The sequence below is a fragment of the Candoia aspera genome, chromosome 13, assembly GCF_035149785.1.
Source record: "Candoia aspera isolate rCanAsp1 chromosome 13, rCanAsp1.hap2, whole genome shotgun sequence".
Classification (NCBI taxonomy): domain Eukaryota; kingdom Metazoa; phylum Chordata; class Lepidosauria; order Squamata; family Boidae; genus Candoia; species Candoia aspera.
Genome location: NC_086165.1, coordinates 5194268 through 5221668, shown reverse-complemented (window position 1 = coordinate 5221668; position 27401 = coordinate 5194268). Strand labels below are relative to the sequence as shown.

The 27401-nt window shown below is 43.9% G+C and overlaps 1 protein-coding gene across 2 annotated transcripts; it reads left to right on the top strand.

The window, feature by feature from the left end:
* Window positions 1-1642: 1642 nt before the first annotated feature.
* On the top strand, window positions 1643-26514 carry STRA6 (signaling receptor and transporter of retinol STRA6). 2 transcript variants are annotated; one of them, XM_063313947.1, is made up of 17 exons: window positions 1643-1767; window positions 4027-4105; window positions 6481-6566; window positions 8135-8274; window positions 9722-9888; window positions 11162-11287; window positions 15019-15086; window positions 15195-15271; window positions 15683-15744; window positions 15823-16000; window positions 17622-17697; window positions 17856-17989; window positions 18977-19094; window positions 19817-19918; window positions 23806-23969; window positions 24457-24591; window positions 25654-26514. In XM_063313947.1, the coding sequence occupies exons 1-17, from the start codon at window positions 1667-1669 to the stop codon at window positions 25830-25832; spliced, it is 1992 nt and encodes a 663-aa protein (XP_063170017.1). In that variant the 5' UTR covers window positions 1643-1666; the 3' UTR covers window positions 25833-26514. The 2 variants fall into 2 exon arrangements, with proteins under 2 accessions (XP_063170017.1, XP_063170016.1); XM_063313946.1 differs by having other exon boundaries at window positions 25651-26514.
* Window positions 26515-27401: the final 887 nt, after the last annotated feature.

Genomic DNA, 27401 nt, shown 5'->3' with positions numbered 1-27401 from the left:
CAACTGTGTTTGGTTAATGCGTTGGTTGAGTCTGATCATCAAAGAACCAACCATGGTTTTATGATTGTAAGCCGCCCAGAGGCACTTGTTGAGATGGGTGGCTATAGAAACTAAATGAATAATCAAGGAAATAAATTCAAAATTCCAAGGTTGCTTAATCAGCTCAATAAAATAGGGTTTGACTTGTGCTCACAAAGTAAAGAAGTTGCTTCCGAAAGACAGCCTTCCAAAGGTTTGGCCCTGTAATCCATGATGGAAGGGTCTTCTGATTCTGAATTAGCAATGGAATGCTGTGTATGCACAGTTAACCACAGCTTTGTGTAGATTAGACAACTTCCCAGTGTCCTATTCTGTTGCAGCTGAGCGGCAGGGTTATCACAACCTCGGTGTTGGTGTTGCAAAGCAAATCTTCCTGAGATTCCAGGATTTAGCTAAGCAGAGGAACAGATGTCCCTGCTTTCTTCCCTGGCCCATCTAACCCAGTTTTTTTATTTGAGTTATAAGCAGATAAAGTTCTTATGGAGCGTCTTACTATTAACAGGGAATATCCTTCTTCTGCACTGGAGTCAATTTTCTCAATAAGCTAGGATTTTGACTGGCTTCATTCATCACACTAAACCATAATGTGGTTTATTTGGTTTTGGTTTAGTTTGTGGTTCATCACCATTTAATCGCAACCTACTCAACCAGCTACGGTTGAGGCAAAGCTGCTTAGCATGGTATGAAAAGCCAGTCTGATTGGTTCCATACTTTCACACCCCATCTTTTCTCCAAAGAGCTGAAGAAATTTTCTACAATGTTCTCCTCTGTTCTATGGCCAAGATCCCTGTCAAATAGAGAGGGGGAGTCAGATCATCACCCTATTAATTTTATAGTTAAATATTGGAGGCATACCAGGGTTTCCCTGAGACCAGAGCAACCTCTTTTTAATATTTTGCTACAGAGGTTTTCAGATCAAACAATGGTGCTTTTCAAAGTGTTAAGAAGACCACACCAAACTGTTGGTTGGGGGAATGAAGCTTTCCTTTTAAGTAGTACTTCTCTTGGACTTTTTTGCCAAAAGAAAAGAGCATCCTTTCAAATACTGTAGGGGTAAGAAGCAAAAATGATTTTCCAAAATCTTTCATCCCATTCAGCCGAGTCTGCATACAAACCAACCTACCTCATTGTTATTGTTAAACTGTTGGGCCACATCTTTTTACACAATCCTGATGACTTCAAACAGGGAATTCACAGCTGACTATTAAGCAATAGAAGCACGTTGTAGATGGGGAGAAACCAAGTTAAACAAATCTTTAGTTTCTTTAATCTCCTTGTTCTGGGCATAGCCCAGCCTTTCATGAGTGAGGATTTTTAGGTTGGTTTTTGGTGTGGGTGTGTGTGTGTGTGTTTACCACCAGCCTCTGTTCCTCCTTTGTTCTCTTCTACTGCTGAAACAGGACGAAGCCACTTTGGATAAAGTTCTATGGAAAAGGCGCTTAAACAAGAGACGGAAAACGGGTCGCTTGGGCTGAAATACCAATAAGCATGCCAGGTTTTTAATTTGGCCACCGAAGTGTATCAGCTACAGGACAAATATTTGGAAGAACTGGATCTCTAGCTCAGGACCGATCTTGTTTTTTAAAATATTCTTTAGATTTGATTGGCTGAGAAGAAGAAAAAAGGGATGTCTTCCCAAGAGCTGTTAAGAGATGACTTGAACCTCAATAGCAACTTGGCTGATGAAGACAATTGGTACATATATGAACCAATAGGAAGCTCCAACGAGTGAGTATAAATGCTACTTGTTTCTCAAGTTTAATCCATGCATCGTTTTTCCATCTAGAGCTTAAAGACTTCTCTGCAAAGTATTTGTGAATGTCCTTGTCCAATATTCTTAGAATAAGCTTGAGAATTTTGGGAGGGCAATGTTGTACATTGTTTGAAGTGAAGTTTGACATTGACAAGTTGGCCGGTCAAGTTGTTTAGAAGTATTTTTCATGCAGTAGTGTCTCCCTGGGTTTGAAAGGTGTTAGGAAAATGTATTAGCACTTATGGAAATCAAGTCATGAATATTTAGTGGTTAATACTGGCAATTATGAGCTTTGTGCCTTAATGCCTGTCAAAGCAATATATACATATAAGACTGGGGGGTGGGGGGTTGACTCTATCCATATTTAGTTGAGCAGTTAGCACTCGGATGGGATTAGATATCAGAAGTTCTAATATAACTCACTAATTCTGCCCAGAAGTAGGATTAATGATGCGTAAGCAATCAAGACTGAATTGAAACATTCTTAACTTCCCCAGCTTCGACTCAGAGGGGTGCAAAACACAGTGGAAGGTTTGATGCCATCTGATTCCCTTTCCTATATTTGTTTGTTTGCAACCACTGCTACCGGTTCATTTCTCACAGCATCCTAGAACGCAAGGATCATCGAGCCCAATGCCCTGCCCATTGCAGGAATCCATTATTACAGCATCCCCATCAAATGACTATCCAGCCTTTGTTTAAACTCTTCCAGGGAAAGAGAATTCACAGCCTCCCAAGGCTGTTAGTTCTGTTGTGGAATGACTCTAACTGTAGGAATTTTTCCTGATGTCCAGTTCAATCTTCCTTGTAATTTAAGCCTACTGTCTCTTGTCCTGACTTCTGGTCAACAGCTGAACAATTCTGCTCCATCTCATTTCATCCTGACATATAAGTTACCTGCTAGTACCCAATGCCATCACTCAATGCTTTCTACGTACTGGCCATTACGTTCTGCTGTTACCCTCACTCTGAATTGGCTTTGGGATGATCCTCACATGGTTACATGTGACACCTTCTCCCCATCCCCCACCCCATTCATCATCCCATGTCCTGGATCCAGACACCTCTCATCATGGTATACCGGATTCCTTCCTGTGTCACTTGCCCCTCCTGTGTCAAACCATTGAAGTGTAGCAAGAAACTTCTTAACGGAGGGACCTGATTTGGTTCTTCCCATTCAGGCTGGACATTAGATCCTTTGGGGCTGGAAAGAGTTTTCAAAGCCTCCCTGTCCTAGTTGAGCCTTTCTTGAGCAATACTGTCTTTCCGAACAGTTGACTGGTCCTACGTTTTTAGCTCATTTCCCATCCTGAATTTTTGCTTGTTTCCTGACCTTGCCTCCAGCTTTATTCTTCAGCCTTTACTTAGGGAAGAATCTAATGCGCAAACAGAATGCATTTCACCCTGAGGGCCCTCCAAACTACTTGGGAAGATCCTCCCAGTCATTTTGAATATATTTTGAATATATTCTGAGAGCGAAGGAGGGCCTGCAGGAGAGCGATTCTCCTCCCGATTCTGCAGAAAGATTGTCTGTCAGCGGAGGGGAACTGATTCAGAAGCTTCCTTCAATGGCTGTAACTTTATACCCATCTAAGCTTGGTCCCCTCAGACTTACAAAGAGCTGGACTGTGTTCTCTCAAGGCTGATAAACTGGCATCCTATTATAAGCATTCTCCGGAAAGTTAGTTCTTGCTGCATTTTAACAAGAGAAAGACATTTTAAACCTGTAAAGCCCACTTCTTTTTAAATTATCATGATGCCACTGAAGCAGTCCTGTGTCAGAGAATCTTTTGCTTGTTTTGACTCATTTTAATAAGTACCTTCGGTTACATTTCCATGGTATTCTCTCTTCCCAAATCCAGCTAACCACATGATGCATATTAGCGCCCTTAATCTCTGTTCCCACTCAAGGTTTTTTGGCTTATGGCGCTTTGGGTTGCTTTCTTAAAATTATTCCTTTTAATGCTCTGTTTTCTATGAATATGACCTATCTAAATTCTGCCCTTCGGCCCCTATCTTGTGAGGAACTGAAAAAATCTCCGTGCACCGTGACATTTTTTTTCCCGTACTTGGTTAATGAGATAAGATATAAGTATTTTTTCCTCCTAACGCAAGGATATCGAATGCAAAATGTTTGGCTTAGCTGGAGGACATTGGTTTATGTTTTACAGCTCTCAAAATGTTGCTTTCTGAAGCAGACGCGCTTTCAAATGATGTTGATGCTTTTCTTGCAGCATAGCTTCCGACGGTATTGCTGATTGCCAACTTACTATCCCTTTCGATCTCTATCATTCCTGCATGGCTCCAATTTCAGTAAGTATCTTAGAAAAAAAGGAGTTTGCAAATGAGTTTTTAGACTTCACGGGCCACTTCTCAAATACGTAAGATGAAACAGGAGCCAGCACCGTGAGATTATACAGGAGCACCACCCAAAATGGCTGTTCCTTCATCTTACACAACATTTATCAGTCTGATTGGTGATCCATGGAATTGGTGATCTTCAGATCCATGAAATAGACCAGTGTTTCTCAACCTTGGCAACTTGAAGATGTGTAGACTTCAACTCCCAGAATTCCCCAGCCAGCTATGCTGGCTGGGGAATTCTGGAAGTTGAAGTCCACACATCCTCAAGCTGCCAAGGCTGAAAAACACTGGAACAGACCATTAATTTGATACTATACTGTAGTTACAAATATCTTCCTTGATTATTTATCCAGGAAGGAAAATTGAACCTCATTGGGTCTTTCCTGTGTTTAGTGAACCTATCCAAGAAAGTATTAATTTAAGGACATAAGAACCCACATTCATGTAAATCCCAGAAATGAATGAATGAATGAATGAATGAATGCTTTTTCAGACTGAACTCCTGGCATTTCCTGATGGCCTTTCATCCAAATGTGAACCAGGTCTAAATTTGTTGCACCTTTTCCAGCATAAGCCAAAGTTAGCTGTTGTGACAGCCCATGTTTATTCCATTTTTCTGCCTGGCTAGCACATTTTGGCCTCTTTCCACTGCTACCACCACCACCTCTTCTTACTTTTTATCCTCACAACAGCCCTGTGAAGTAGGCTAGGTCCAGATCGTGCAAGAGTTAACTGCTTAGCATTTTTTTTACTTTTTACTCTTATTTATATTATTTATTGCTGTAATTTTATACTGTATATTTTATTTATTGTATGATCGTTGTTTTAATGGATTATTGTAAACCGCCCAGAGTCCCCCGATGAGAGGAGATGGGTGGGGACAAATTGGATGGATGGATGGATGGATGGATAGATGGATAAATAGATAAATAAATAAATAAATAAATAAATAAATTTCTTCCATAAAATTTGGCTGTTCAAAGTTTCTTTTGCTTTCTTGGTTTGTGTTGCCATAACAACTATCTCCCCACCGTGAGCAGCTGAACAGAGTTGCTGCCAATGGTTTATGAGTAGTGAAATTGTGGTGTTACCCACCCTCTTTTAATATCCCTTCCTGACAGCTGCTAAAATGTTCAGTTAAAAAAGGGAGTGTGGACAGATATGGTTTACAGTTTTGAGAAACTTTAGGACTGTGTTTTAAACACTGCAAAATCACAGTGTGCAGGATGGCAAATTGCCTCGTCAAAAGATCGGGGCTGATTATGGAATATTTTGATATTTTAGAAAGATCTCGGCCACTTTGGGGCATACAGAACAATTTAAAAATTGAAGTAGAATCGAACCTATGAAGATAAACTTCAAGTGAGGATGTGAGGTTATGGAAAGCAAAGACAGAGGAACCAGAAGGAAAATCAGATTTGTTTCTGGCTTATCGTTCCTTTGACTGCCTGATTTGTGTTTACCATATTGGATTTTTGAACAGCCACAAGCTTGGGACTTTTGGGGGTTCACACAAACGAAAACATCCACAGGATAGCAATATGAATGGAGAGAATGAAACCAACCCTGGTGATCAATGGGGTGTCAGACAGATTACCCTCTCATCCAGTAGTGAAGCCGTAGAAAAACCGTTTATCATTCATTTAAATTGAAACAGTACCCCAATAGCAGTTCACACATTGATGGTGCCATGTATCTTCATTCATTCATTCATTCATTCATTCATTCATTCATTCAATCAATCAATTAGAAGCGCTCTGTACTGACCACATATGGTTTGGGGGGTGGGGTCTACTGCAAAGCTAGACCTATTTTTTTGTTTTTTGATTGCAATGGCAGCAGGCAATCTACACGGCTAGACCTAAAATCTATTCTCTTAACACTGCTCAGAGTCACTATGCCAGTGTTTCTCAAGCTTGGCAACTTTAAGACGTGTGGACTTCAACTCCCAGAAGTCCCCAGCCAGCATGGCTGGCTGGGGACTTCTGGGAGTTGAAGTCCACACGTCTTAAAGTTGCCAAGCTTGAGAAACATTGCACTATGCTGAGCAGATTCTGAAAGTGAGAGCACCCCAATCTTTTTCAAATGGGAGAGGCATGGGACCCTCAGCAGTTTTCCACATCTGCCACTTGCCAACCAATGGCCTGTGGCACACCTTTGCCCAATCAACAGATATAAGTCTGGGTCACCAGCTGGATGGAGGAATTTAGAAATGCAATATATTTTGTCTTCGTTTTCTGTATCTAAGAAAAGTGGGATACGTTTGTTTTAATAAGTAATGGGGCTGTGTAAACAAAGAAGGAATGTGTTCTTTTTTCTTTCAGTTAGTCATCCTCTTGATTCTCTCGCTGCTGGTGAAAAGGAAGAAATGCTACCCAAATTGCTGGAATGGAGCACCTGGACTGTTGAGGTACTGGCTAGTTCGTGCTGGGTGGGGGATTCTGGGAGCTGAAGTCCATGCATCTTAAAGTTGCCATGGTTAGGAAACACTGAACTAGAAATTCAACGTATTGGATAACTCCACTTAGAGAGTTATCCAACCCTTGGCTTGGCTTGGCTCTGCAACTTCTTCTATTGCTAGTAGGCTGAGATGCATGGGAAATATTGTCAGAAACATCAAGGCTGCACCAGATTCCCAGCCCTGGGTCCAAGGCTCAATCTTTGACATCTCCAGTAGCAAGAGGAAGGGAAACAGGCACCTGAAATCCTGCTTAAACTATTATCAACTACTATCCAGGTCTCATATGTCTGAAACGTGGCCAGGGATGAAGCAGCCTGAAGCTGTGTCTGACAATCACAGAAATCTCAGGAGTGTTGGCTGGGGAGTTCTGGGAGCTGAAGTCCACACATCTTAAAGTTCCCAAGGTTGAGAAACACAGGTGTAGAAGCTGTTGCTTCAACAAAAGTCTGCAGTCAGTTGAGGCCTTCAGAAAGACGGTAGGATCTGATGTTTCAGTAAGTTCACTTCATTTGGATGCTGGCTCTGGTTTCTGAAAGGCCCTTGTCAATTCCTGAAGATTTAGAGCCTTTTGAAGGCTTAGATTAATTGATGAAGCTATAAGGGATTTGTTTCCCAAGTCTGAAATTGGTGTAGATTTATATTCTGGGGGTGCTGTGGGCTCTCTTTGAAGTGGGTTGGACTTTAGGTCAACAATCTCTGAAATCTTTCCAAAAGGTTGCCCTTGATTGAGAAGACAGGATAGAACAATATTAGATGGGAAAAGAGAGTGATTATGACAGACTGAGCAGATACAAGGGAATTTCCTATGTCCCTGTTTCATATGAGAGAGTCAATCAGTCAAAACATAGACTTTGCACACGAAGTTTAATCCTTGGCATCTCCTATTATGAAGAACAAATGTGATAGCTGGTGATGGAACGAACCTTCTTGAACCTCCCCGTTGTCTACCTTATAAGTGGACAATGCAAGGCAAATTGTCCAACTTCTTGAAATGTGACTTCCTGCAGATATGATGGCTATTTAATCAACCAACTAATTCAGCCAGACTACATTCACACATCAAGTGTATATATCTGCAGCTGTGTCCAGAGGAAACTGCAACAATGCCCAAATTCTGACCTGCTCACAATGACCTCCTTGTAGGACTCTTGCAAGTTCATCCCCACATCTGTTGCCATACATAACTCATGGCATTTGCAGATGACATCATGACACATAGTTTGACTCCCTCCTTTGCTCCCATCCATAGATACACCCCTGGACATGCTACAAAGATGCATGCCAACATCAATACATGATACCTGCATGAAGCAATCTTATTTTTTTAATCTCCATCTTTCTCGAAGCCAAACACTGTATTGAGGAAGTGGAAGTGCACTGTTTGCCTTGTGGGTCTTGCAACTTTGAAGTCTATATTTTCAGAGCTGTCCTGGAGAGACGTTCTATTTGTGGAGCTCAATTTTTGTTTGGTGTTCTTCAACCCTCATCCCTGCCATTCTCTTTGTCTGCTTGCACAGCCCTGTGAATTTCTTGGAAGAAGTGCAGAACAAAGGATTGGCCATTGTGGTTTTTGGCATTCTCTTCTCTTCATTATGCGTGCTGATGCTGGATAATAACCCCCTGCCTTTCATCTCCAACTCCTCAATACAGAACCGAGGTAATCTCAAGGGGTTGCCGACATGACAATGGGGGAATCTTTTCTAAACAGGCATCTTCAAGGCATTGGATCACATCCTCCATCCTTCAGGTTAGCCTTGCTGGCTAAGAATTATGGGAGCTGTGGTCAAAGATATTTCAATAGCACCAAGGTAGATAGCAAATAAGGGCCATAATCATCTTTTTTTTTTTTAAAAAGGTGGCCAGTTAAATTTTTCGAAGACATTCATGGCCTCAAGGGTGCATTGAATTTGTCATCTATAGAGAAAGCATATGGAGAACAAAATGTGAGCCCTGCTGGATCAGGCCACACGTCCATCTCACTTTGCACATCTCCCTTTTCACAGCAGCCATTCTGATGCTTTGGACGTGGGGCTAAGATCTGCTTCTTCCTAGACATATCATATCATAATTAAGAGTTGTGGTTAAGAGTTGTGTCTAATCCAATAATTCATCTCTTCACAAGAACATCAGAAATACCTCACGGGATCAGAGCAAACATCTAGCCTCCATCTTGCTTCCTCCCACCACAAGTGGGCATGAAAACAAAACATCTTCCCTGCTTTTGACCCATGCCAATTGGCATCAGATGGCAGGATGGCCCTGAAAAAAGGATACTCCCTTCCTCCACCACGGTTTAGCTGAACGAGCTCTACAGATTGATCCAGCTCTGGTTTTTAAAAGCCATTTCAGCTAGCAGCAGGAGGAACGGTCAAAAGGTTCAGGAGAAAGCTGGTTGTTTCTGCCTTCCGCATCTGCTGCAAGAGGTAGTTTCCTTGCTTTGCCCAAGGAGAGGGCCAGTCCAAGGTCTCCGGGCCAACGGTCGTCTTTGTGCAAGTATCACGCAGAGACGGCATGTTATGGACCCCGTCTGTAAGAGAATTCCATCTGGCGGGGTCCAGGAGGCAGGCCTTCTCTGCAATGGCCCCCGCCCTTTGGAACATCTTGCCCCCGGAGGTGAGGCAGGCCCCTTCACTCCCGGCCTTCCGGAAGGCCCTGAAGACTTGGTTCTGCCGTCTCGCCTGGGGCAGGAAGGTGGGTAGCCATTCTTGGGGGTGGCTCATGCCTTAGAGCCCGTCCCACCGGATTGGCAGCTTTAGAACCACTCGGATTTTATATTTATTTATATTGTATTTTATATTTGTAACTTGTTTTTATTTTTACGGGATTTTAATGTGTATTGTTATTGTATTAATTTTATCACAAACCTCCCAGTGTCCCTCTTTGGGGGAGATGGGTGGTAACAGAATTTGAATAATAAATAAATAAAATAAAAGTAAATTTCCCCGGAGCTGTCTCACGTGGGAAGTCTGATGAAGCCCCCTTAGCAGAGGGTCATAGGAATCCCCCCCAGTGGCTTTGATTTGCATGCTGTCAGCACAGCCTTCTGCCAAAATCCCCTGGCTCTTAATTTATGCTCTTCTCTTCCCTTTGATCCCCTTTTCTAGAATACTGGAAGATGCTGGCCTTACTCTATTATCCTGCCTTCTACTATCCCTTACTTGCATGTGCGACTGTCCGGCACCGAGTTGGGTACCTCCTTGGCTGCCTGCTGTCCTGGTGCCACTGTGTGCTCTCTGTCTGGCAGAAGGTGGAATGCCCTCAGTCACCCAAGGTAAAGAAGAGAAGGAGACTGGTTGAGAGAGACTGGATGGGAGCCAACCAGGGGAGCAGCTGTCTTGTGTGAAGCCTGAAGACTTTCTGCCCATAGAATATATTAAGCTTCTGGAGCAGTTTGGGACTCAAGTTTTGGATTTTAAAAATGGGGTTGGGCCAAGGAATTAAAATATATTAATTCAGTGCAGTTAATAGTAACCCAAGTAAAGAGAGTCAGTTTGGTCTAGTGGTTAAGGCGCTGGGCTAGAAACCAGGAGTTGGTGAGTTCTAGTCCCACCTCAGGCACGAAAGCCGGCTGGGTGACCTTGGGCCCGTCCCTCTCTCTCAGCCCAACCCACCTCACAGGGTTGCTGTTGTGGGGAAAATAGGAGGATGATGGAGTAATAGGTATGTTCCCCCCCTTGAGTTATTATAAAAACAATAAGGGCGGGGTAGAAAATATTTTTTAAAAAAAAGCCATTTCTCCTTTTATCACATTCAGAAGGACACCCTGGGGCCACTTCCAGAGAAGCTCAGAGCCACACCTAGAGTTGGGGGGCATTGATCTGGGGCCACAGTTGCATGCCTCTTTTGAACATGATGCTTCAGAAGGTCCATGGCTGTTTATCACTTACGTTTGCCTAACTCAGTTAGATAGATCGTAGGACCCAACCACTGCAGGCTAACGGTGAGGATATGTCCCACGAGAATAAGGAAGGGGCTCACTGGGAAGCAAGCTCTCAGGAATCAGTATGGCATGGAGCTCTCCCCATGTTGCTTTCAGACCAGGAATTATTTATTATCTGTACACTGGACAAAGTGGGTGCTTTGATTTAAGGGAGTAGCAAAATGTCTGGATTTCTCAAGGACTGTGTTCTCCGTATCCAGGAATGATGGCAGAAAGCAATTATTTGCACAGCTTGCAATTAAGACGAAAGCATATTTTGAGTCCCTCCAAAGGCACAAGGAGGCCAAGAACGCCCCCTCTGAGTTCCAGAGAATCCGAGGAAGGGATGGAGAGCAATTAATTAACTCTCTTTCCTTGTGATGTTGCATCTCAAAGCAATTCATGGAGGGCTTAGTAAGGGAGACCAGCTCCCTCTTTAAATTCATCCACCAGTGCATTGCTCTGGAAGAGATTTCTGGTCAGTAAACCACAATCCCTGGGTCTGGAAACATCCAAGCACCTTGTGTGGTATTAGCTGTTGCGTGGTTATGACCAAGATACAGTTCATGTCATTAGCCCTCCGTGGCATCCTCTATTTGTTTTCTCCTCTCTCATTCCTTTTCAGATTTATAGATATTATTCCCTGCTTTCTTACCTTCCCATCATTCTGTGCCTTGCCATGCTGAGCCTTTGGTATCCTATGAAACTGGTTGAGAGCTTCAAAGGGAATGCCAAGACGGGGGCGGAAAAGGTAACGTATCTTGACATTGCCCTCTCAAGCCAACAAGGATGCAGCGTCAGCTTCAATAAGAAGAGGCCACCGGCTTTCATTTTCCTCAGTTGAACTCGTTGAGGGTTTTTCCATTTCTAAAAAAAATATTTTATAGATTATAGAGAGATTAGCAAATAAAAAATAAACAGTGATGATACAATAAAAATATACCCGTGCCACAAAAGAGAAGGCACACTTCCCCTGTGTGCCATCATTGCTTGATGGAAGGGACCCGAAACACATCAACTCTTTTTCCGTTTTCCCTCTGCTTACAGGTAGTCCTCACTTAACAAACACAATTTGGACTGGGATTTCAGTTGCTGAGTGAAGCAATCATTAAGTGAATCTGACCCTATTTTACAACCTTTTTTGCAGCGGTCATTAAGTGAATCACCACAGGCATTAAGCAAACCACGTGGCCGTTAAGCAAATCACACAGTTTCCCCATTGATTTTGCTTGCCAGAACCGGGAAGGTCGAAAATGGCAATCACGTGACTATGGGACACTGCGATAGTCATAAATGTGAACAGTTGCCAAGCACCCAAACCGTGATCACGTGACCCCAGGGATGCTGGCACGGTTGTAAGTCGGTTTTTTCAGCATGTTGTAAGTCCGAACCATCACTAAATGAATGGTCATTAAGCGAGGACTACCTATATTCTCTACCAAGCAGCAGAAGAGACAAAAATTGAAATTATTTACTTTCTTTTTAGCTTGCTTTCCCTCCCTCCCAGCTCTGTTATATGTCACTGGTTGTTCCAGCTCTCTCCTTCCTTTAGCTGATACAGGAAGAACAGACAAAGTGGGGTAAAGGGTCTCTTATCCAGTGTTTTAGGGGAGGTGATGATCCAAGGGTGTCTGCAGTGCTGTAATCGGTGTCTTGAGCATGTGGGCTGATCTGATGAGAGCTGGGCTTCCAACTGCTGGTGGCTTCCTTCACAAGGCAGGTGCAAATGAGATGAAATATTGTAAATATCAGCCTTAGCTTGGATCAGATTCAAATCTTATGTGTCAGGGAAAATGCAGAGCGGAGCTTAGCCAGCTTGGCAGTGCTCAAGATGCCAGGTTAATGTGCATACCATGGACATGTATCTTTTAATGAGTCCAGAAAAAAATTCTTTTTCTGCCTGCGCTCAGATCCATCATAATGCAGCAAGGACAGTTTAAATATGGAGCCATTCATTGCTGTTTTGCTTTGAGTAAGCTCTGCTTGCGTTTACTTCCTGACTGGATGGTGCGTTGAATTGATGGGATGAAATGGGCAGACCCCTTTGGACACAAGGCAGTTTTCCATTTTTCCGATAGAGAATATAATAGAACTTTGATCTCCAAAAAGCGCTTTGGGGAACAAATATGGCAACTATCTGCAATGTTTTAAAGAAGCCACACCGTTTCCTGGGAGTAAGATGCATTGGATTCACTGAGACTCACTGCTGAGTAGCAGGTAATCCTCGACTCACTGCTGTACAGGTAATCCTCGACTTATGACCACAATGGGGATCAGAACTTCCACTGCTAAGCAAGGCAGTCATTAAGTGAGTCACACCCGATCTTATGACCTTTTTTGCCACAGTCATTAAGTGAATCACCATGGTTGTTAAGTGAATCACATGGTCATTAAGCAAATCCAGCTTTCCCCATTGAATTTCCTTGTCAGAAGCTGGCTGGGAAGGTTGCAAATGGCGATCACGTAACCCCGGGATGCTGCAACCATCATAAATACATGCCAGTTGCCAAGCACCTGAATTTTGATCATGTGACTGCAGGGATGCTGCGACGGTGTGAGGACTAGTCATAAGTCACTTTTTTCAGTGTCGTCGTGACTCCAAACGGTCACTAAACAAATGGTCGTAAGTCGAGGACTATCTGTACGTCTCACAACATTTGATTTTTATAACCATCTGCCATTGTCATCCACCCCTCTCAAGGACCTCGATACCGGAACAGCATTCTTCTCCACATCCACCAGAAATTAACTATGAACTAGAACCAACATGTTGGGGCAGTGTAGGAGAGAGAGCTGAGATTTTTTTTAAAAAACAAATCCTGCTTTTTCTCTAATGACCTCTAATTTCTTTATTTGTGTCGCCCAACCCCCTTAGCACAAGAAGGTCTGGGTCTTAATGTCCCTTGTTCAGAGGAGAACTGATGCCTTATTGTACAGTTGTACAGAAAGCGGCTTGCTGGATCCACAGCATTATAATCCCCTTGGACTGCTCCAAAAGAAATCTCTGTTTTGCAGACCGACAGTAGTCAGATGAAGGCTTGGTGCCTCAGCCCTGAAATCTGCAGGCGGTATTCGGGTTTCGCCAAATCCAACTGCTTATACAACCCTGAGATAAAAGGAAGGGATATTTTTTTCTCCTTGTAAACCCAGAGTTCTCTCCTTTCTTCACAACTCTCAGAATGAGCCGCCGTGGCAGTGCCCGTCCTCTTCTTTCACACCAGATGTGGTTGGGCATCTGCGCAGCCATGTAATTAGCACCTTTGCAACTGTTATCACGACTCGCAGGGCAGATGGAGATTATGCGAGACATTTTTAATGGGTGGCACGAATCAGACTTATTTCTTTCATTTCTTTTAAAGCACGGGGAGAATGCAGGAGAAAAGGCTGGGAGATGCAGCATTGCGACTGGGTTGTGGCAGTTGGTGCAAAATAAATGCTTCAGTGGTGTGTTCTGCCACAATCTGTAAAAATCGTATGTTTTAATTGATTTTATGCATAAGGCCAGGAACTGAGATGTGACTTGGAATAAATGGACCTACTGATTCACATGCATTGGGTGGACTGAACTGGGTCAATAATCACCATCCAGACAGTGAGCAGTGACTGTGTTCTGCTTAAGTGGGTGTGTTTGGCTTTACCTGTCACACTAAGCCCTGGTGTGTTTTAACTAGGTTGTGCAACTTTTTCCAAGCAGCAGACAAAATTTGTTCTCCCTTTCAGCATTGAAAAGGAAGTAAAATTAAAAGAAATTCATGAGACACAATTAATAGCCAAGAATTGACCTACTTTGCCTTTTTAATTGCCATTTGGTAGCAATTAAGGAGGGTCTCAAAAGTTACATTCAGGGTTTTCAGGGGTTTTTAAGTAGCTCTTGAAATCTTCTTAACCGTGCTTTAAAAACTGCAAATGCTGGGCTTGCACATCATGCTAAACCAAAAAGAAACAAATCACATGATGGCTTAGAATAGTTCACACCGCCTGATCAGCCCAAACCTGCCAGGAATCGGTTCAGATTTTGGCAGTATATAAATATAATAAACCATAAATAAACAAAGCTGGGTTAACCATGGACAAGAGCTGTGTTCCCGTAACGTGCTACAGTATGCCCAAGCAACAAAACCATATGTTGGCCTAAGAGGATCAACTGGTTTACACAACATGCTAAGGTAGTCATGGATTCCCACAACCGCCCAATCCCAAATTATCAATCCATTTTTTGCCTAGTATATTGTGTTAGGGAATCTTGTCAACCTGGAATAGCAACCTCCTCATCTTTGGCAACCAGCATCCCTAACAAAGGTGCTGTCTTTAGAAAGCTGCATGGAGGGGAGGGGATTGGGCAAAATCTGGAAGGGGAGGGGACTGATCTCATGGATTTCATTCAGCCCCCAAATTATTGGAATCTCACTTTGAGTGTCTGGGCTTACACAGAATGCTCTTGCTGAAGGAGCAATGCTCCACTGTTTCCTTGTTTGCTTGAAGGTTCCAGGCAGTAGCTATTATCAAGAATATCTGAAGCACATCCTGGCTAAAAGAACACCGAAGAAAAGGTGAGACCTAAAGTTGACCCCCAAGAGGTAGGCAGTCCCAAAATCATGTGCAGGGGGTAAGGAGCAGCTCTGCATTTATATCAGCCCCCTCTGAACTTTCTCTTCCAGCCCCAGTGGAGTGAAGCTAAGCATGCTTTCAAGTCTCCGGTCTTACCTGCGTTCATTTGTATACACACCCCAGGAAGGTACTACATTCAAAATATATATTCTTTTTCAGTAGGTTCTTAGGAGGTATTGGGAGGGCTTAGGTTTGTTCCTTCTCTACTGCCTCTCTGTTTTGGTGGTTGTTTTGGAAAGATCTCCCAAACAGACCTTCTGCATCTTCAAGACTTCCACATACATCCTGAAGCAAGGAATTGCTGAGCAGTTCTGTATCTCTTTGGCTTTATCTTTCCCTCATTATGTGCCTGCTTTTCAACACAATTTGTGTATTGAACCAGTTTGTCTTCTGGGTGTGTTGTGCTTCAACTCTCACTAACCCCAGCAACACCCCCAATGGGCAAAATTTAGCTAGCAAATCCTTGAAAGACCATTGCTTGACGGTCTACCAATCAGGACATGCTTCTTGATATGTACCTATGGTTTTGTGATTGCAGGCTTCCAGATCCCACTGAAGCTGGCCCTCTCTCTAGCCATGGCTGTGATAGCTGTCTACCAGGTAACATACATCAGAGTTTCCTCTGAACCTGTCCACCTGTGGTAGGACCAGCCTCATCTGTGTTCTCCTGGTTTGCAGGTGGCCCTTCTTCTACTTGCATCATTCATCCCCAACATCCAAATCATAAGATATGGGATGACAAAAGAAATGACAGCCCTCTTTGTCCAGTTTGGCATAATCCCCTCTGAAAAACCTGCCAGTGTCCCTGGAGACAAAGAGGTGGCAACAGCTAAGCACTACATCTGGTCACTGGAAGGTATGTTTCTTCAACATGGGACAACAGTGTCCATTTCAGTGCTTGGCCAGCTGCAGCTAGAATGAAGAGGGTTGCATCCAGAATGCAAGGGTTAAGTCCAGGAACTGAAAATAGAGCAGAGTATTGTGACATCTGCTTAGGAGGAATTCATCTATGCAACAAGCAATGACAAATGCTTGTTCTTGATTGTCTCACCTCCCCCAGCAAACTATAGTTTTTAAGGATGGACATCCCATCTTTTGTAATCCTGTAAGGATCACCCAAGATCCATTCTGAACATGCAGTTCAACAGTTCCATTTGACAAGTAACGTCAGTTTGATTCAGAATGTCAGTCTGGATCACTAAACTGAACACATTTGATTTGGAGATCTGATTCGATCTTTTAAAAAAGTTGCATGCATGCGTAAAAGCCCACTGACTCTCCAAATCTCTTTGAAGGCACACAAACCACTTGGATTCATCAGACTGATTCTGTTGCAATTTGATTCTGCAGTTTGATTCTGCAGTTCAGGGGTGGGTGACTCAGTAAAATTGCCTTCAACTCAAAGGTCTGAATCACAGCTTCCTATCTCCTTAACATTTAACATATGTTGGCAAGCAGGCCCCTGCTAGCATAGTTGCACTCAGATACACTTTTCCTGCAAATCTGAATAAGTGCCTGTTTCTTCATGAGAAAGGTGACACTTTAGATATCCAGGCCTTAAATTGGGCTCTGGGCTGAGGGTCAACTGAACATAGCAGCCAAGGCATTCTTTACAACTCTCAGGGGAAAGTGGAATAATTTCAGAGATGTTTCACAGTCTGTAAAACTTCCTGGCATTTAAAGATCTTAGACATGTGGGTTGTTTAGAAAATGTGATCAGAAAACTGTAAAAGTTCTGTCTGATTCTAAGAAACAAATAGGACAGCAATGCAACTGATCTGTGCTGATGTTCGCATTCACAAAGACTTCTGAGATCCACGGGCATGAAGCAGATGGCATGGTGGCACAAGAGAAACTACAAAACAGGACAGAAGGGGGCATCGGAGCCAATAACAGACAGCTGCCCTGCTGTTCCTGTTACCTCCACCTACACTAAGCCCTTCTTTGTCATAATACCCTGGTTTTCCTTTGCAGCCCCTAGAATAGAGGGTGCATCCTTGCAAACAGCAGGTGCCTTGTCTATATCTCTGTTCCTCTTTGGGCAGACTATAAATGCATTACAATGTTTTTTTTTAAAGGGGTTTTATAAAGACAGTACAACTGATACCCGTAACAAAAAACCTATATGTAAATTACAATCAGGAGGCCAGTCCTACCGTTGAACAATGTGAAGCAGCTGCCATACTGGGCAGATGCTGGTGGGCAGAGAGATGCTGAAGAAAATAATTCTACAGATCCTGAGAGATAGGTTTTGGGGGGAAAAATAATAGAAGCATGTCTTTGGAGAAAGTGTGTAGAACCTACGGCTGCTATGGGTCAGCTTTAGACAGATTGGCCCCTCTTTTGCAGCACGCTGATTCTAGGCCTGACCTTGTCTGAGGTTTGGGTGCATTTTGTTTGGCTCTTGTGAAGTTGCAGCCCTTTGGGAATCCTGCAGCCTTTGTCCGGATCCCTCTCTGCCCATTCCTGTTTTGCAGTGTGCTTCATCTCTTCCCTGGTCCTCTCCTGCTTGTTGACTTTCTGCATGTTAATGAAGTCCCTGGGAAACCACAGGTGAGGCCTTTCCAAGTGTTCAGTGCTCCCAACCCTCTGGAGCAGCTGCTAAAAGATGGCTCTTAAAACGGGGTGGATAACGTCTTCTCCTTCCCCTTCTCCTTCTTTTAAGGGTATTCGCATATTTCACTTGATCACATGTTCTCCCTGTGTTTCAGGACTAATCTCCAGTGTCTCTACCGAGGGGCTGTTGAAAATGTTTTCTATCGTTCCTGTAAACTCCAGCCTTCCCAGCAGTCTCTCATATGCTGGATGTATTTTGTGGGTTTCCAGATATCATTTGCCTGCCTAGGTAACTGAGGAGCACTAACCACACCTTGGAGGGTGGGAGTAAAGGGAAGCTAGAATTCAAAGGGACTGGTTAAAAGAGAAAGAAAAAGTTGCAATGGAGATGTGATGGAATGTCAGAAGAATGTTGAGCCATTAGAGAAAAGATATCTGAGTCCTGGGAAAGCAACTCTGCCTTGATTAGGTATAAGTTGAAGTAAAGAGAGGTTTTGGCAGACTTTCAAGTTTCTGTTACAGCACCCTCAATTCATTAAAGTCCATTCCAAGAGTCCTAATGACTCTTGTTTCCTGACCTTGCCTACCTCAAAGGGCTGACAGTAGGACAGGTAGAATTTCTGCCTGCCATGCCCATTCTCCCAGGTACTCAAGTCCATTCCTCTCCCTTACTACTCCCAGCCAGCATTCTGTGCCCATTGAGCATGCTCAGTCCTGCTCTTTTTAAGCTCTTCCTCATCTACTCCCTACCTGGGGTTTTCTAAAGGGGCTACTAATTCCATAAATCTTAAGGATTTCGAGCATGGTTGACCCCACTTTGACTACCTGGGGATTTGTGGAGAATAAATTCATTATTATTAAGGCAGAATGTATCAGGTGAAGAATGAACAGGCTCCTTATCCAAGAATGTGAGAAGGTGGCAAAGCAAGTCCAAGCTCAGAAACAAAGCCTGGTTGGCACTTGGTTAGGAGACCACTAGGAAGTCTCAGGATTGTAAGTTAGATTGAGAAGTTGAAAAAATATCCTGGAAGAAGGTCGTGACAAACCACATCCATACTGTTGCCAAGAAAAACACATGGACATGTCATTATGGCCACCAGGAGTCAGGCTTGACCGATTATCTGACCTTAAACTCCACCTTCTGGGCAATCCTCCAAACTGGGCTAAAGAATGAAAATGTGCAGATGGGAAGAGGTGATGGTGGCCCAAAGTTCAGAACTGATTTTCATCTGTGATCTTCCTTGCAACCCACTGGGCATTTTTGTCTCTATCCCAGCTCTGCTCATCCAACATGTTGTCTTCTTCATTTGCATCATGAGTTTTACTTTCCTGATAGCTATCCCGCTGCAGTCTGGCACCAACATGCATCTTTTCAAAATTGTGGTGAACATGTGGTAAGTGTTCCACAGGCCCAAGCTTTGGAGATACAGGTAGTCCTCAACTTACAATCACAACTGGAACTAGAAATTCTGTTGCTAAGTGAGGCAGTTAAGTGAGTCATGCCCAATCTTACGACTGTTTTTGACACAGTTATTAAGTAAATCACCACAGTCGATAAACAAGTCTCTGTGGTCATTAAGCAGATCTGGCTTCCCCCATTGACTTTGCTTGTTGGAAGCTGGCTGGGAAGGTTGTAAATGGCAATCACATGACCCTGGAATGTTGCAACCGTCGTAAGTGTGAGCTGTTGCGTGACCTCAGGGACACTGCGACAGTCGTAAGTGCAAGGACCAGTCACAAGTCACTTTTTTCAGTGTCACTGTAACTTCGAATGATCACTAAATGAATGGTTGTAAGTCAAGGACTACCTGTAACATGATCCATCTGCCAGCCAGGCCCCTATGAAATTCAAGAGGTCCCAACCTATCTATTGACCTATCCACCCATCTCTCCCTGAACTAAAAACTGCCAAGCTTAGCTATACCTCTCTAATATTTCTTTATGTAGCTGCAGAGTCAGGACAGCAATCATTTCCCCTTCCCCCAACGTTACATTAGCTCCTAATGTGATGATTAGAACAAATATTGTATCCCCAAATTGTTGCTTGCAGTGCAAATGTACTTTAAGTAACATTGGACATTCATTCATTTGGTTGGATGATTTTGGTTTCGTCTAGGCCCTTCTGGCTGACCCTGGGGGTTTCTGGGATTGCCCAGAACCTGCTGGCTCACTACTACTTTCTGGAGCGGGACCATCTTCCCAGAGAGCTGACCAACAGGTGATTATTGAAAATCATCCATTATTGAATATAAAAATTGGAAAGAACTTTGGAGATCATCTAGCTGAAATCCTTGCCCAGTGCTGGAATTCTGCACTGAATGATGATAAAATAATGAAAAAGAAGTCATTAATTATGCCCATGTTGGACTACCCGACCACCAAGTCCAGAACTGCCCACTCAGACTGGCAACATCTGTCCACCGATAATGCCTTTATGTGCTTCTAAACTCTTTTGGACATATGCTACATTTTAGAATAACAGAAAGGAAGGGTTGAAAGAGATCCTGCAGATCCTCCGGTCTACTCCCCTCCATGCCATACCTCAGCATCCCTGATAGATGGCCATCCAGACTCTCTTTACACTCCTCCAGCAAACACAGTCCGTCACCTCCTGAGTCACTTGTTCCATTGCTGAAAAGTTCATACCATTCACAAAGTCTTCCTAATGTCCAGCCAAAATTTACTTCCTTGTAATTTAAGGCCCTTCTTTTGGGTCATATCTTCTGGAACAGCTCTGAACAATTTGGCCCATTTTCTACCTTCAGCCCCAGCTACTTGAAGACATATATCCTGTCTCACTGCTGTGGTCTTGTCTCCAAGCTAAATACACTGAATGCCTCCAATTATCCCTACTAAGTTTTTCCTTCCAGACCCCTTATCATCTTGACCCCTTATCAGCACACGCTCTAGTTTGTACAAAAGGCAAAATGAAGAACAGTAAGTTCCCTCCATCCTGACATTACATTTCTATTGATGCAACCTAGGATGGCCTTTGCCTTTTTTGCAACTGCATCAGGAACATGTCTGTCTTGGCAGGACGAGCTGGGTTATTCCCACAACCTGCTTCTACGCAGCCTAGCTCCGAACAGCTGCATTTCCACAGCGTGCTACCCACAGTTAACCTTTTTTGTGAACTGTGTTGTTTATTCGTTCAGTCGCTTCCGACTCTTCGTGACTTCATGGACCAGCCCACGCCAGAGCTTCCTGTCAGTCGTCAACACCCCCAGCTCCCCCAGGGACGAGTCTGTCACCTCTAGAATATCATCCATCCACCTTGCCCTTGGTCGGCCCCTCTTCCTTTTGCCCTCCACTCTCCCTAGCATTAGCATCTTCTCCAGGGTGTCCTGTCTTCTCATTATGTGGCCAAAGTATTTCAGTTTTGCCTTTAATATCATTCCCTCAAGTGAGCAGTCTGGCTTTATTTCCTGGAGTATGGACTGGTTTGATCTTCTTCCAGTCCAAGGCACTCTCAGAATTTTCCTCCAACACCACAGTTCCAAAGCATCTCTCTTCCTTCGCTCAGCCTTCCTTATGGTCCAGCTCCCGCAGCCATATGTTACTACAGGGAACACCATTGCTTTAACTATGCGGACCTTTGTTGTCAGTGTGATGTCTCTGCTCTTAACTATTTTATCGAGATTTGTCATTGCTCTTCTTCCAAGGATTAAGCGTCTTCTGATTTCCTGACTGCAGTCAGCATCTGTAGTAATCTTTGCACCTAGGAATACAAAGTCTTTCACTGCTTCTACATTTTCTCCCTCTATTTGCCAGTTATCAATCAAGCGGGTTGCCATAATCTTGGTTTTTTTGAGGTTTAGCTGCAAACCAGCTTTTGCACTTTCTTCTTTCACCTTCATCATAAGGCTCCTCAGTTCCTCTTCACTTTCAGCCATCAAAGTGGTATCATCTGCATATCTGAGATTGTTAATGTTTCTTCCAGAGATTTTAACTCCAGCCTTGGATTCCTCAAGGCCAGCTTGTCGCATGATGTGTTCTGCATACAAGTTGAATAGGTAGGGTGAGAGTATACAGCCCTGCCGTACTCCTTTCCCAATCTTAAACCAGTCCGTTGTTCCGTGGTCTGTTCTTACTGTTGCTACTTGGTCGTTATACAGATTCTTCAGGAGGCATACAAGATGACTTGGTATCCCCATAGCGCTAAGAACTTGCCACAATTTGTTATGGTCCACACAGTCAAAGGCTTTAGAATAGTCAATAAAACAGAAATAGATGTTTTTCTGAAACTCCCTGGCTTTTTCCATTATCCAGCGGATATTGGCAATTTGGTCTCTAGTTCCTCTGCCTTTTCTAAAGCCAGCTTGTACATCTGGCAATTCTCGCTCCATGAACTGCTGAAGTCTACCTTGCAGGATCTTGAGCATTACCTTACTGGCATGTGAAATTAGTGCCACTGTTCGATAGTTTGAACATTCTTTAGTGTTTCCCTTTGTTGGTATGGGGATATAAGTTGATTTTTTCCAATCGGATGGCCATTCTTGTGTTTTCCAAATTTGCTGGCATATAGCATGCATTACCTTGACAGCATCATCTTGCAAGATTTTGAACAGTTCAGCTGGGATGCCGTCGTCTCCTGTTGCCTTGTTATTAGCAATGCTTCTTAAGACCCACTCAACTTCACTCTTCAGGATGTCTGGCTCTAGTTCACCAACCACACTGTCAAAGCTATCCCCGATATTGTTATCCTTCCTATACAGGTCTTCTGTATATTCTTGCCACCTTTTCTTGATCTCTTCTTCTTCTGTTAGGTCCTTGCCATCTTTGTTTTTGATCATACCCATTTTGGCCTGGAATTTACCTCCGATGTTTCTAATTTTCTGGAAGAGGTCTCTTGTCCTTCCTATTCTATTGTCTTCTTCCACTTCCGTGCATTGCTTGTTTAAAAATAATTCCTTATCTCTTCTGGCTAACCTCTGGAATTTTGCATTTAATTGGGCATATCTCCCCCTATCACTGTTGCCTTTTGCTTTCCTTCTTTCTTGGGCTACTTCTAGTGTCTCAGCAGACAGCCATTTTGCCTTCTTGGTTTTCTCTTTCTTTGGGATGTATTTTGTTGCCGCCTCCTGAACAATGCTGCCAACTTCTGTCCAGAGTTCTTCCGGGACCCTATCTACTAAGTCCTTTAAATCTATTCTTCACCTCCACTGCATATTCCTTAGGAATTCCTCATATCTAGCTGATCTGTGGGTCTTCCCTAATCTCTTTAGTCTGATCCTAAATTGTGCAAGAAGAAGTTCGTGATCTGAACTACAGTCAGCTCCAGGCCTTGTTTTTACCGACTGTACAGATGTCCGCCACCTTTGGCTGCAAAGAATGTAATCAATCTGATTTCGGTGTTGTCCATCTGGTGAAGTCCATGTATAAAGCCGTCTCTTAGGTTGTTGGAAGAGAGTGTTTGTTATGCAGAGTGAATTGTCTTGGCAAAATTCTATCAGCCTGTGTCCTGCTTCGTTTTGTTCTCCCAGGCCATACTTACCTGTAATTCGAGGTGTCATTTGACTGCCCACCTTAGCATTCCAGTCTCCTGTGAACTAGCATGTTATAAAAAATCAGGCTGCTGGTTAGATTGTGGTTCAGTTATTAGAGAAACCCAGAAAAAGGATGAGTCCTGTTGTGTAAGCACAGCTGGTAGGACCACCACACCCTCCCCTGATTTGCTTTCTGCTGCTGTGTTCCCAGACCTGACAAAATCCTATGGTTCTTTGCGAGAGGAGCAGAGAAGTTCTGGTTTGGCTTCAACACCACTCAGCCATTGGGTCCTTCACAAATTCATCTGGGCATCCAGTAGAACTCTGGGCTGCGAACTGATTTGCTCGAGGACTGAAGAACTCCCAGGAGGTGTTCGGTTGGGGCCGCAAGGCCAAATAAGGCCCTTGAAAGTTTTGGACGCAGCCCCAACCACTTCCTCAAAAAGTTTCCACCAACTTAAAATGGTTAAGGCAACAGGAAATTATGCAATACGGGAAGCAACCATAATTGGAACTGATGTTACCTGAACATTTAAGTTATTATTATATGGTTGCAGCGAGTACTGTACGGAAGTGCGCGTGCTTTACTCACGACTGTCTCTGCATCCCTCTTATGCAGGCGAGCCCTTTACATTGTGACATACATGTTTTTCCCCATCAACGTGCTCCTGGGCTTATTGGCAGGGATCTGGAGGATGGTGGTGTCGATGCTTTATAACGTCATTCATTTCTGCCAGCTGGATGGGAGTCTCCTGAGCCGTGGCGTCGAGGGCTTTGATCCAGGTGAGGAATACAAGACCCCAACCAGCCCCTTTTGCCCTGGCTGCATCCTTCCCTCTTGTTCATGATGCCTAGGGCTCCATTCACACGTCACGTGAAGCCCACGTAGATTTGTTGGGTTGCAGCCTAATGCAACATGTAAACCCATCTAGTGTGGTCTATGGGAGCCCAGCCAACTGGGGTTGATTCAGCAGACCAAGGTTAAACAAACCACTGCTTAGAATGCCATGGGACACCTCCATTCAAGCAGACTGCAAGGACATTAACTTCACTTATCGCACAACCTTTTCTCAACTCTGTGGGCAGCCTTAAGGGTGGTTCCTGGAGAAACTTGAAACCAACTTGACTTGAGATCCCCCAGTGTCTTTGTCTTCTCTCCCGTCATGTCTTTGTACATGTCTGCTCTAACATGCTGCTATTTTATCCTCTTCCCACTCTTCTCTTCCATGCATCCCACCACCCACCACCACTACCCCTCTCTTTCTTCCAGGCTACCGCACTTACTGCCAATATTTGAAAATTGAGGTCAGCCAATCCCACCCAGTAATGAGAGCCTTTTGCCTCTTGCTTCTCCATCGGCATGGCCCCCCAAAGATGCAGAGCCACCCATCCAGAGATGCAGAAGGTAAGAGGTCAGCTGAGGGCCGATCCTGGGAGCAGAAGGAGTAGACAGCTGCAAGAATCAGATTGCTCTGGAGGTGGAGAAAAATACATCATATGGGCCAACATTTGCCAAAGTCACCCCAAGCTTTCCCCTCTGCCTTGTTGTACCAGGAGCAGACATAGGGGTGTCTGCAGGGAGGGTCAACAAGCCAAGACAGCAGCCACCACAATGTAATCAAAGCCCTCCCCCTTTTATGTGCCATGCCTAGGTGGGCATCCATGTGCGACATGCCTCTTCCACACTTTCCCATCGTTTTGCACAAAGAGGGAGAGGGGGGCAGGCAATGGGGGAAGGAACACAAGCACCACATTCTGGAATTTCTTCCAAAGAACTTCCGATCCGGGTAGGGTAGGAAGTGGGAAGAGTTGATGAAAACCGGTCTTTGAGTACAAGCTGACTTTTCATCTGATGCCAGCAGCGAAGAAGACAGGATCTTGTGGCCCTTGTGTGCTCATCTTTTTAAAAATAAATTCTGTTTCTTCATTCCCTTAGGAGAAGGGGGGAGGAATATTTCCTTCATGGCATTTTGAATATTGCAGGATCAGGCAATTGGAATTCACAAGGCTAAACATTGCCAATGCCATATGCAGCTGTGTCTGCAGGCGGCGGTTGAAAAGGTCAAGATGGCAGCTGCAACGGCATGGTCAAACAGGCAGAGCTTTGATCACACCGTCACAGCAGCCATCTTGACTTTTTTGACCACACCCTGCGGAACTCCCTGCCCATATAGGACATAGATATGGGGAGAGGTAAAAGGGAGAAGGAGAAAAACCCAGGAAATGAGTCCAAAAAAAAAAATTCCCTTCCTTTCCTCTCCATATTTCTTTTACATTTGTACCTTCCTTTAAAAGTCTTCTTTCTCTAACTTAGTTTTCTTTTTAAAACTTGCATGAAACAAACCCATCAGCCATCAGGATCATATCCATCCGCTCCCTGCTCCTTCCAAATGCCTTCCAGATTATCTTCAAGCTGACCCCCCAAACTTTTAAGACCTCCATTTTGACCTGGTTCTTTTCTCAGCAGGAATCAAGCTCATGAAGACCACAGGTTCGGCACCTAAAGCATCAAAGGGCCAACAGAACCGGGTCCGATGGGGCCTGGCGTATACCCTCCTCAACAACCCTTCCCTGGTGCCCTACCGAAAAGGGGCCCTTGTGGATGCCACAGCTAACGGGACAAAAGCCAGCATCACAAAGCCTTGATGGAACTAGCAGGGTTTCTTGGAAGCCATGAATGCCCATCACTGGATGATGGATGGATTCCACCATGAGTTTTCATCTGGGGTTCTTCAACTTCTTCCCCATGCCTCTCTCAGGCCTATGCATCCACCCTGACCTGTTTGTAGACTTAGAAGATGACAGAGGCTTAGTTGCCCTCCCTTCATTTCCCCACCCCACCCTCCAGACAAACAGTCCTTGATGGGCATGAAGCACAAGCAAGCCTCTGAACTGACCCCCAACTGGTCTTTTTCTGTCTATAACAAGATGTTCCTTAGCATGTGCCCTCCTCTTTTTTTTTAATATGGGAAACCTGGCACTGCTGCCCTTCAACTTTCTCAGGTTTCCAGGCCTCCTGAAGTGAAGGGCACATCCTAAATCTTGGAGGCTCACTTTTAGGAAGAAAGAAAGCCAATGTTGCAGGTTTACAAGTCTGGGTTAAAAGCAGCACAGGGACTGGAGCAGTCCCAAAATAGGGATGTGAGGGCTTTGCAAATGTGAGTAATGGGTTCTTTTTGAATGTTGGGATGGGTGGTGTGTGAGAGGGAGAATTTATATAAATGCATTGACAGACTGCCTTATCTTGTTCAGTCTTTTGAATTCCCACTTACACTGTTTCAGGCTGTCTGGATGTTTAACAGCACTGTTGCCATTTCTCAATGGGATTAAAAGATCATGAATATGGGGAAGAACAGGAGGCTGGACGATCAAAATACGATGCAGAAGAAAGAACACATTCCAGAATTTTTAATCCTTCCAGTTCTGATAGATTATATTGAGAAAGTCCCTACACAGTTCTTTTCCACAATCCCTCTTCATGCCTGGATATGGAATTGCTTCTCCTCGTCCTTATTTACCTTGGCACACTAGGGTTCCTTCCCCCTTCTTTAAATTTAAAACAGCTCCAGTCGCAGGAGCTGCCCAGATGCGCTCCACATCTAGTTAATGTAGAGTAATCAAAGAATACAGAAACCTGATTTCTACTATTATGAATAATAAATGAAACCTCATTGTTAGTCTCTTGGAAAAGTTGTGGTTTTGTCGTCTTCTCCTGCACTTTAGATGCATCTTTCTCAGCCCGTCAAGTTGAACGTCAGAAGGATGCATCTGATGGGAAGGTAGTTTTGAGGATGTTGGGACTTTAGGGAACAAAACTGGATAGAGAAGGGTGTTTTTGTAGCCTGGCCCTTGTACAGCCCCTGCTTTGCGGCAGAAGATCTTGTCCAGGTCTTGCCAGTTTAAAAGATCAGGTAACAGGGATGGAAGAAGGCTGTTCCAGAAAGACAACACCTTTGGCTTGGAATACTGTAGCTAGAATTTCCATTTCCCAGTCTGGAGAATTTGTGGACAATCCCTTGTTTGCATCTTCTCAGCAAGTTTTGGAAGGGACATTCTTGCAATCCTGCTCTACTCTGTATCTGACAAAGCTGAGCTTATATATCTGAACTCTCCATCATTTCAACTAAGTCAGGATAAGCATCCTCAAGATATCGCTCACATTTTCTTCCTCCCCTAACTTTTTTTCCTGCCCCCTGAGGAACAGTTCTGGAATCT